Source organism: Ctenopharyngodon idella, chromosome 10 (genome assembly GCF_019924925.1).
Source record: "Ctenopharyngodon idella isolate HZGC_01 chromosome 10, HZGC01, whole genome shotgun sequence".
In the NCBI taxonomy this organism is placed as follows: Eukaryota; Metazoa; Chordata; class Actinopteri; order Cypriniformes; family Xenocyprididae; genus Ctenopharyngodon; species Ctenopharyngodon idella.
In genome coordinates, this window is record NC_067229.1 from 43468495 (window position 1) to 43480498 (window position 12004).

At 38.6% G+C, this 12004-nt stretch overlaps 1 protein-coding gene across 16 annotated transcripts in view; it reads left to right on the forward strand.

Moving 5' to 3' along the window:
* Positions 1-12004, forward strand: part of gramd1ba (GRAM domain containing 1Ba) — a 78938-nt gene that overhangs the window by 17939 nt on the left and 48995 nt on the right. For 4 of the 16 annotated variants that reach the window (XM_051909379.1, XM_051909373.1, XM_051909380.1 and 1 more), the window contains exon 1: positions 10941-11562. The exons of 1 other annotated variant lie outside the window; for it this stretch is intronic. In XM_051909379.1, coding sequence (XP_051765339.1) covers positions 11198-11562 — 365 coding nt within the window. In that variant the 5' untranslated portion in view covers positions 10941-11197. Of the gene's footprint in view, positions 1-7269; positions 7407-10940; positions 11563-12004 lie in introns of those variants that run through there. 11 more of the 16 variants (XM_051909377.1, XM_051909375.1, XM_051909382.1 and 8 more) reach the window with 8 other exon arrangements.

The window sequence follows — 12004 nt, forward strand, 5'->3', positions numbered from 1 at the left end:
TGCTGAATAGACCTGGATTTTCTCAATGGGGGACTGTTTCATAATATCTGGACGTCACTCTACTGTGACAGCTGAATTATGTTTCACTATTCACACTGACAATGTATTTACATTCACTTCTTGCCTATGACGTGCTTTTGTGTTAAATTAACGGGCATTTTCACAATACTAGTCCCGTATGATGCCCCAGGTTACCTAATTTATAAAATGACATCAAACAAATGCCATTTCTGAAGATTTTTGCATCGTAGGTGGATAGTTTCATTAAAAGTTAATGATTAAATGCCACAGCATTTATTTGACTAGCGGTTTTCTAAAGTGAGCCTTGTCTTTCCAAGCGTGACTCAGAATTGACAAACACATCCAGTAAGCGCTGTCAATCAAATGTACTCCAGCTCCCACCAATCATGTATTCCAGAACGAGGCTGCTTTGTTTTGTAAATGCAAGGTCGGCTTGTCAAATACTAAACATGCTGGCTCTTTCATGGCACGTGGCGGTACATTTTAAGCTTCATGCTCACACATTCCCATTTCAACTTGTTATTCATCAATATGGTTGGAGACTCCCAAAGCGCCCCTTTTTTAAGTTCCCAAAACATCACATCAGACTTTGAGAATGGTTGTCATGGTAACGTGGAGCTGAGTAGTATGTTTTCTTATAAGATCGGACAGAGCGTGGTTGTGAAGGGAAAAAAAAGTCAGTCCGTCCACTCGCTTCATTCACAGTCAGAAAAATGTGTGCAAGTTTGTTGAACGGGTCATCAGGAATCAGCATCAGGATGTGCATGGATGTATTCACACTATTATATAAATGCCAATGGGTAGTTGACCGATAACATAGACATGAACATTTTTTCAAGATAAAATTTATACAGATGTATAAGGGAAAATCTGTAAATTTAGATGATTTTCATTCTTTTTAAAATGAATTTAAAAAATGTAGTTTTAGATTAGATGATGTACTGTACAGTATAACATGTTGCTTTGCTGCTTGAGTTTTCTGTGTGAAAGTAAGACATATAAAAGCCGAGCAGTTGGAAATGTGTCTAATTTAAATTTTTATCGTCTGGCATGATGACACAGTGACTGGCATGTTCATGACAGGATATGACATGTGAACTGTTAGTGACTTCCCACCCAATGCACATGCTGTCAGGAGCATTTACCATATTAGATGTTATTTTCTTATTTTTCTTTTCTCTTTTCTCAGTTCAGTGCATCAGCTCATAATGTCAATGAAAACGTAATGCATTTTTCATTATCTTCTATGTAAAACATTGTGAGCTCACTTGTATGCAGTTTTGTTTTTTATGTATTTGTTTAGACTAAACAGTGTTTCAACACTTGTCCATTCTTCCGGATGTGGTGAATCTACCCTTTTTGTTGTAACTACTAAATTATTCACACAAACCTATTTTGATTATTCAGGAAGGGCCTTTGCAGTGCCTCTGGGCATCATTTCCCTCTTTTAACCACTCAGGTTTCATTTTAGTTAGTTTCAAAGGGCACCTGAAAGTGTGCGTGTGTGTGAATGTTTTCTGTCAGATGTGTGGGTTCTGTGCAAGAAATTTTTATCATGAATGAATGTATGAAAACTGCATATACTGTAGTACAGTGGTTCCCAAACTTTTTACAGCCGTGTACCCCTGAGGCATTTAACATCCTTATGCATACCCCCTCTCTTCTACTTACACTGCATTTTTATTACCTTTTTTTAAATACCTAAAACAAACAAAAAATAGTTTTAAATAAAAAATGTTCAACAGAGAAATAAGCAATGACATTAAAAACAAAGTGATACTTTTAAATATTAAATTAAAACCGCCAGTAGGTGGCGGTAAATCATCTTAATGAGTAAGTCATCGGGACCCTATTTTAACGATCTAAGCGCATGGTCTGAAGCGCATGGTGCAGGTGCACTTAAGATTCTCTTTTGCTAGTTTAAAGACAGAAAAAATGGTCAGCACGCCAGGCGCAATGTCCAAAAGGGTTGTACCTAGTCTCTTAGGGTGTACTCACACTAGGCACGGTTGCCTTGAACCGAGCCCAAGCGCGATTGTCTCCCCTCCCCACTCCCCCGCTGGCCTGCACTCACATTGCCCTTAACGTTCCGCGCATTGCACGCTTACGTCATATACAATGCAACTTTTTGTATGGAAGAAAACAGGAAGAAATGCACTTTCGCTAAGATATTGCCTAATAGATTTATCATTTATGCCGCGCAGCGATTTTCACTTGCACATATCAGAGGATTATTACGAACTACGAAGGCAGCTGACGTTAATGGAGGAATTTTGCAGCTTTACTCGCAAACTACAATACCTGTTTATCAGTAAGGTGAGAACCAGACCTGTTATAAACCCAAATACACTCGAATTAAGTACATGAATTGAAAAGTGTACTATCAAAGTAGTAATAAAAATGTTTGCCGTCATAATGATGACAGTGGCGCACAAAGTACACTGCACGCTCGAGCCCAACCGAACTATGCTCTGGCCCACCTCTTCCAAGCGGGCCAGGGACGGTTAAATGAACTGCGCCCGGGCACGGAACGGAGCGATCACACTTGTCAAACGAACCGGGCTTTGGGGGTCAAACGCGCTCAGGCACAGTTCAGAACGCCTAGTGTGAGTACACCCTAAATGAGTCATGGGTGTGTTTTGGGTGTAACGTGCAATAAACCAATCCGAGTGTCATCTCCTATTCCCTTTAAAAGCCAGGTTCGCTTACACCATGGTGGATTCACTATTTACATGGCGGAATTTGCAAGCGGAAAGACTAAATGCTTCTTCAGAGAGGAATCCTTTTATTTTTAATATTTGGCATGTTTATGTGCTGGTGCGCATCCCTGTGTATGTAACAAGCAGAGTGTATGTGCATTGTGCACCCGCCTATAGGCGCATATTACTAACGCGCCCTTAAATAACAAAAAAATAAATAAATACTGCACCATTGACTTTAGACCAGGTTTTTGTTGGTCAATGGCGCAGTCGTTTTTCAGTTGCATCAAAATAGCAACACGCCAACAATGCGCCTGAACACATCTCGTTTTCAGACCAGCACGCACATGGGCGAACAGATGGGTGCGAATGCATTTGTTATTTAAACAACTTAGGCACTAGACGTGAAAATAATAACTGTGACGGGCTGAAACTAGCAAAAAACACTTGCGCCACGCCTGCTATCACATTGCGGGTGTATGACAGGGCCCATCGAGTCATTCATTCATTCAATAACGAAGCAAGTGGAAATCGCATACTCTCTTGAGTAGGTACTTATTTTGAATAAGTAATTACTTAATGACCGCTTAAAAAGTATGTTCTAAATAGTATGGGTGTGTGTAGTATGAATGTAATTTGGACGTACTACATCTGCCATGTTATGTGACCTACCAGGGTCAGTTGCGTCGCTTCACTGCCATTCACAAATCCTCTCCTGTGGCCTCATGGGATATTCATCGTATGTACACTTCAGAATCTTGCCGGAAGTAATAGGTCATCCTAATAATAGGTTGCCTACTCTTTTGTGAGTACTGTGAATTCGGATAAACTTCTTTTGTCTTACAGTGTTTTTCGCTAAGTTGGGAAGTATGTAATTTCGGATGAAGTCTCTGTATTTATGAATGGGTAATTGAATCATTTACTCTCAATTCGTTCCTGAAACACCGCTGTGTCTTGCAGTTCTGCTGCGGCTTTTGTTGGAACTATTATTTTGTTGTAAAATACAGCAAACAATACTGACAATACTGTGTTTAAAATGTTCTTCACTTTATAGTACCCTTTTGTTTGTTGAACTGTTGTATAAAATCAATGCAATCGTGTGCATATTTGGGAAACATTGCATTCTTGCTCATATAATATATTATCGACATTAAAAACAAGAACTCACACGGTGTGTTTTTTTATCGAAGACAGTTTGAGTCTTAAATAAATCGATCTCTAAGCCCAGTCTGTGTCGGCTATTTGTTCTTCATGCTAGTAAGTGCTAAAACCCCACTTTTAAAAAGGTACATTGTCAAGAATGGCAGTAATGTAGTGCGATTTATATATATACTCTGCACGCAACCTATCATATACACGCTGCTTGTGTGGATGCAGTCAGTTTTGACTGCAAAAGATGAGGTAATTTGCTTGGATGCTTGGTTTTAATGTTATTTTAAGGTGGGGTAGTGCCTTGTTTACAAAACAAAATGCTCCGAACAAACATATAATCCTCCGACGTGATCCGGAATGCCATTAAAATAAACAACTTGTTTCCGACGCTTGGATCTTTCATAAGTCTGTACAGAGATGTGAATCAGCTGTTTAAAAGAAGACGCGTCAAAGCGAACGTTCTTTCACTCTTCCATTTGTCCTGTTGTCTCGCTCTGGAGGCAGTCATATGCAAATGTATTTGCCTGTGTGACATCACAGATTCTGTAATATTAAAACAACGGAGAATGTTTTGAGCTATGAAACTTACCGGATGTTTTAATGCTAGAAAGACATCTTATATACCAAAAGATCAAGGCAAATTTGATTTCTCTCTTTCACCTCTTTAAAGGTTCTTCATGGAACTGTCGATGCCGATAAAAAAAAAAAAAAACAAGTGTGGTGTAGTTTGCTAAAACGTTTATGTTGATGTGATACTTCTTTTCTCTGTGTGAAAATGTCTCCTTTAATTTTCTTTTATGTGTGATATGAATTCTCAGATCAATCAAATCAAATCTTAACATTCATTGTCATTGAGAATTGAAAGATGAATTCAGAGTAATGGAGGAAGAACTAATCTTTTCTTGATTGCAGTTTTTTTCATTTAACGTTGGTCACATTTAATTTAAATGCTGATCCTCTAGAGCTAATAATATTATGCTGTGTTTGGCATATGACGTTATCAAGTACAGCACTGTGTTTGTAAGACTTATTAATTGCAATGAACTGCTCCCAAATCATGATGGATGGTGGAATTTACATAGCTTACATATAATTGATGTTTAAATAAAGATCTGTCGATCGGCTTTGCTGGCTGGAGATACACCATATTTATTTTAAACCCTTAATAAATCTTTATTGAAAAGATTCCCTTCAGCATACATTTCACATGATCCAAGAACAGAGCATTTTTTTCTAATTCATTACGTTGAGCATATGTTCCAGTTAATTACTTTTTTTCATCATTGGCTGTGGTCACGGATGTTTCTATAAGTGATGAACAAAACTGTAGGGGCCACTGGGTTGAATGAACTTGAACACCCACATCCACTGCACTTGGAGGTAGTTTTTATGTAAGACCTTACATAACCTTTTGAAAACAGAGTGAGTGAGAGCTGCAAAAAAGCACAGTTTGACGCTGAAGACGAATGTGTGGGCTATTCCTGCTATTACCCATTGAACTCTGGAATTTATGAAAATGTAATATGCTCAAAAGATATTTTGAAGAATATGAGTCCAAACAATTAATTGTTCACATTATTTGTGATAACAGAAACTAATTGTGATTTCAATCTGTTCAAAGTTATGCAATCTTGATGTGGGCCATAAGGAGAAAATGGGTTCCAGTTTGGTGTTTAATTTACTCCAAAACAAGAAGTGTTTATTTTTATTCCCAGAAGACAAGATGGTGAATACAGATGGCCAAAGGTGTTAATTACTTATATCGCGTGACTCACAAACAGGTGTTGTCAGTCTGCTTGAGCGGTTGATCATTCATCAGTGATGTTTAATAGCGCAACAGTCTCATTCAGAATCAAAAAGAAGGCCGGTTGGCACATACTTTCACTCTAGTGTAGTGAATGAATACATCAGACATGTTAATGGTGTGGTATGGGAAAACTGTCTGTCAGATTAAAGCAGCCATCTGCCAAATAAACCCAGCATCCTGTGGCATGATGTTCCTCAGCCAGTTAAAGAGACTCCCTAAAGATAAAGCTTTGAAGCACATTACTAAGGGCTTGTGTTAGAAAATACTGGCATACTATAAATAAGTCAACAGCTCATAGCGCAGCAGAGCAAACAATATAATGAAAAGAAGCAGGATCTATAGACACTCTGGGGAATTATGTTAGATTTGCAGGTGTATTTTTGTGTAGTGCTTCATTAACTTCATAACTCATATCTGATTTTGTTTACCGTTTTGGCAGTAAATTGTGAAATTTCAAATATGATGTATCTCACGAACAAATAACATTGAGCTAATACCTTAGTCAGGACAGTAGGTTTATAAATTATAATGTACTGCACTTATATCCCTTATAGTTCATTTGCAAATAAAAGTAAAATTAAAAATGGCACAAAATAATGTTTGAATGAATAAGATTAAGTTAAAATATGATTGTCGTTTGTTTTTGTTTTTTGTTTTTTTTTTTTGCATTGCAAACACAATATACTTGTCATGACTCATGGGGGTAGAGTTTGGGTTGTATGTCAAAATGAGCTACCCATGGTGTTAACATTTGTCGAGGTGGCAGAGCACCACCTGGTAGGTATTTTCTGTCAGAATTTTTTTTTCTGTCAGTTATAGATAGTTGTACAGTATCTCCTGCTGTCAAGTTGCTTCTCATGTTTTTACCTCAGTTATTATTAAGGTGGTTGTACATTTTGACTGGCATTTCCTGCTGGCAAGATGTGTGCTTCTCTTGTTTGTACCTCACTTATAAATGTCTGTACGTGACGAGTATTTCATTCTGTCAAGATTTGATTCTGATGTTTTTACCTCAGTTGTAGGTGGTTGTACATTTTTGACAATAATTTCCGGCAAGAAAGTTCTTTTTCCTCAATAATTAAGATTGAGTCGTATTTTCTGCTGTCAAGATTTGCTACAGTATGATTTTACCTCAGTAAAGAAGTGAACATTCTTACTCGTATTTCTGACAAGAAGCGATACTCATGTTTTAATGTTAAAAGTATTTCGTTTTGAGAAAGAAGCTTGTTTCTTTAGACAAGCACGACCGTTTAAATTATCGGATAGATTCAGTAGATTTCACAAGCTGCTTCTGCAACCTCGTTTTAACGACGAGTCTGACTGTGCCGGCTGCATGTCTCTTTTATACGGAGAGATCCGGGGCGCCTCAATCTCAGAAAGAGGGGTGATGCGCAGCGCTCAGTCTGTTCTGCGTATATAAAATATACGCTTTTTTTTTTTAACTACACAGATATTTTAATTACAAGAATTTGTGCTTTTTTGGGCTTATAACAAACCTAGTTCACGTTGTAAAACAACATTTATTTTGTTTCTGCGCGGTATCTCTCCCCCCTCAATTGGAGTGAATTCGTCCGGATAAAAGGAAACGTGAAGATCATAACGGAACAGTATGGGTCTATGGGAAATAAACGCCGTAACAGTTCCTCATTCATTTCGGCAATTTTAAAACTTAAAGACAACGACTGCATATTAAACACGAGGCTTCTGGTTATTTGAAATGTAAAAAGGTAGGCTTTCTGTTAAGTGCATTCACTTTTTATGTGTACCGTTAACGAACGGCATTTTAAAACTAACGTTATTTGAAATCTTAAAATGATAACGTATAGTATATTTTAAATTAAATATTGTTATGCACTTTGCAGGATGACTTTTATACATGGCTTTCTGATACAGTCAGGTGTAGTTCTTGTTACTTTGCATAGATTATCAAATGTTTCATAATACCACATGATAAAAAAATACTGTGGTAATACAGTGGTACAATGATGATACAAGCTGGTAGTGTCATGCACTTTCATAATACTATGGTCATTTGTTATATACTATGGTACTTAAATTTGTGTACCATGCTATTCTTTGGAACTTTAAGAATTACCCTGGTATTATTACGGTACCTTGATAGTGCCATAGTTCTTTTTAAGTAGACACAGGCATGAAGTATAATACACTGCACACTAAAATATGTGATTTATATGCATTATTATTGTACTTTTTGGTTTCTTAAAAAGGAAAAAAAGGAAGTTGATGGCCACACTTTCTTACAGGAAATTACAGGAATTGTACTGTACAGTACAGGCAGTGTGATGCAGTGTGCATGCTCTGGAGTCAAACACATGGGGGCCATGATAGGATTTGTTTTGTATATAAGTGCATTTTAAGAATGCAGAACTCATATATTTGGCATTTACTGCTAAGGACCAGACTACCAAGACTTGTTTTTATTAAAGAAAGCAACAAAAAAAAGCACTGCCCATCTCCAGTGGAGTAGTAAGAGGAGTGATCTAACGGTGTGTGGCAGGTTACTAAACCGCCGTAGGGGTCAGTCAGCAGATTGTGTGATGTGTTGAGCAGGCAGATGGGCAGCCGTGAGTGTGTGTCTGCTCTCAGTGGGCTGCGGCTTACTGCGCTTCCTCCTGTAACATGAACAAGCTCGCATGTTTATGCCTGACTTCCTAACACACGCCTGAAGTGCAGCGCTACGTGAAGCCTGTTGTATTAACACTGACACGCATGGCTGCCTCTAAAATGTTTTAATGGGGTCATATCCTGAGGAATCATGCTTCCTAGATTTTTTGAGATAAGAGTTATTGTACTATGAAAACATAGTGGAAATGTCAGAGCTCAAAACTTCCTCCCCAGTGGGAAAAAAAAAAAAAGTGGACTTCATGATTTTGCATGTTTGATGTTTTGTGACCTAACTGATTGTGTGATGCTACTGTGAGGTGAAATCACTTATGTTCATTTTACAGTGGTTTTACAGTAATACTCCGGAGCAGAGCAGGAAAGAGCATGTGTGTGAGAGAGCAAATGTGTCTTTTTGGTTTTCTATTAGTTCTGATTTGTTTGCATGTTTTACTCTAACCTTTCTGTGAAGTCCTCATGTTTTCTGTAAACTCATGTATGCATGTATAGGCTCTGTCCATCTAGCACAGTGGTTCTCAAACACTTCAGGTACAAGCAAATTTCAAATAAATCAGTACTAAATTGTTTAACATCTATGTACTTCCGGCAATCTCAAAGTAATAATGTGGGTTAATAAAGCCTAAAACCGTGTCCTAATCAGATGTGATGCAACACCACGACACATGATAAAAGATATCTTTTCAACGTTAAAGAGTTAGTTCACCCAGAAATGAAATTTTGTCTTCATTTACTCAACCTCATGTCATTTCAAACCCGTAAGACTTTTGTTCATCCTCAGAACACAAATGAAGATATTTTTAATAAAATCTGAGAGCTTTCTGTCCCTCCATTGACAGCTAAGCAACTACCAATTTGACGCTTCAAAAAGTTCATAAAGAGATCGTAAAACTAATCCTTATGAATCGAGTGGTTTGGTCCAGATTTTCTGAAGAGAAAATTTCGCTTTATTTGATGAACTTTTATTCACATATAAACATTGATCAGCATAAAACAGAAGCTCAACCAAACTTGCTTGATGCGCGAGAACAAACCTCATTGGTTCTTGCGGAAGCTCAAACGTGATGCGTAACACACAAAAATGAACCTCATTGGTTCTCGCACGTCATGTGAACATTCTTGAATTTATATATGTGAATAAAAGCCTAAGTTAAATCTGTTCAGCTCAAAAAGTGATCGAGTCTCTTCAGAAAATTTTGACTAAACCGCTCAATTAATATGGATTAGTTTTACGATCTCTTACAAACTTTTTAAAGTGTCAAAGTGTCAGTTGCGTAGACTGGACTGGTCATTGGAGGTATGGAAATCTTTCAGATTTCATTAAAAATGTCTTCATTTGTGTTCTGCAGATGAACAAAAGTCTTACAGGTTTGGAACAACATGAGGCTGAATTTTCATTTTGGGTGAACTACCCCTTAAAGGGTAATGTCATTAATTACTCACCCTCATGCTGTTCCACACCCGTAAGACCTTCGTTAATCTTCAGAACGCAAATTAAGATATTTTTGTTGAAATCCGATGGCTCAGTGAGGCCTGCATAGCCAGCAATGACATTTCCTCTCTCAAGATCCATTAATGTACTAAAAACATATTTAAATCAGTTCATGTGAGTACAGTGGTTCAATATTAATATTATAAAGGGACAAGAATATTTTGGTGCGCCAAAAAAACAAAATAACTACTTATATAGTGATGGCTGATTTACAAAACACTGCTTCATGAAGCTTCGGAGCGTTATGAATCTTTTGTGTCGAATCAGCGGTTTGGAGCGCCAGAGTCACGTGATTTCAGCAGTTTGGCGGTTTGACACGCGATCCAAATCATGATTCGACATAAAAGATTCATAACGCTCCGAAGCTTATTGAAGCAGTGTTTTGAAATTTTGAAATTTTTGAAACTGAGATACGTGTCGAGCGACAGGTGATTCTATTTTGGAAACAGTGTCTATTTCTGAGACATCACTGCTGGAGCAACAACATACAAATAATGACAATTATAATTTGGACTAAACAGCTCAATTCATATGGATTAATTTTACGATCTCTTTATGAACTTTTTGAAGCGTCAAAGTGATAGTTGCGTAGACTGTCAACGGAGAGACAGATTGTATGACTTATTTAATGTTGAAATGGTCTAATGTGAGTTTGAATATAATTTTGAGTGACCTTTATAGCCATACTGAAAGCGACAATTAATAATTCACCTCTAGAACACAATTTCGAACACTTAACATCTACCGTCGGGGGCCACGGAAGGGGCCAAGGAAATAAGAACGTTCAAACAGTGAACAAACAAAGATTGTTTCTGTCTCTTGGTATGTATTTTTAATAATGTTAAAACAGATTACTGTTTATTAATTAGATTATGTACTTATCCATTTCCTTGCGAGTGCAGTATACTTACAGAGAGACTCCGCCCACATGCTCTTCTGATTGGCTGTGGTATTTGATTGATTTTGTCTGCTGACAAACTGCTTGTCGCTGGAATCTTTTCGCATCACGTCTGGTTAGGACACGGTGTTAGATGCACAAACCTATGTTAGACTTGAAAAAAAAAAGAAAGATAAATTTTAAATTAATTTAAATAAAATAAACATAATTTTTTTTATGTTGTTTTTTTAGTATTGCAGTTTTTTCACAGTTTGAGAACTGCTGACCTGGTAGACCTTATGACCTTCCTCTGACCTCTAGGGAGCTATCCTGGTTTTCTGGATAAAGTATTTTTGAAGGAAATCTTCTATAAAACCAAGTATGTCAGCACCGAGCCGTCTCACAGTAAGTGCTGAACTCATCTTAGCCCAGGTGTGGACTCACTGAGCTCTCTGATCTGCATCTGTATTTGGTTCTGGACTCATGTGAGACTGAACAGAAGTAGAACCATGTCAGAGACCCTCCAGCTGCCCGCGTTGCAGATCCAGGGCCCGGCAGACGGGGAGTGCAACGGATCCGTGGTGGATCCGGCCCTGTCCAGCTTGGCCAGCCCGTCTCTGCGCCGCAAGCGCTTTAAAATGCGCCGTATGAAGAATGTAATGAGCGAGAAGGAGCAGCTGGAGAAGGAACAGCTTCAGCATTCCGGCTCCAAGGAGTACCTGCAACTTCCGTCCATTGAGATCACGCCGTCCAGCGACGAGGACGCGGTGTGGTCGAGCTGTTCCACCCCCAGCGCCTCGCCCCAACGCAGACGCTTCCTCCTGCGCAAGTGGCTGAGGGGAGGAGAGAAGAAAGAGCACGGCAGTGAGAGCAGGTCTGTATGAGCACGAGCACGAGCCCGAACCCTCGCCCACCCTCCACCCTCCTGCACTGCCTGATCTCAGCACACAAACCCATCCATTCTCCATTCCTGCTGTCCATCATGAGTAATGTGCACCATTTCATTTAAGTCTTCATGTGCCACATTAGGCAAAGCAGAAAACCCTTGTGTTTATGTGTGAGTGTGTTTTCCGTCTTCTCTGGAGGGACTGAACTCTCTGCTGTGACATTTATAGGCTGGAGGGAAGAACAAGCGGCCGCCTGCTGCTGCCAGGAATGCTGACAGGAGTTTGTCTGGGGACGTCTTAAATATTCATGACTCTTGCTGCCTTTTAATAGACAAAAATACAACATGCAGTATGTATCTGCTATATGAACTTAAGTTTTACTTCAAGCAGCCTTAACAATAACTGAAATTATGCTTATGGGGCACTACC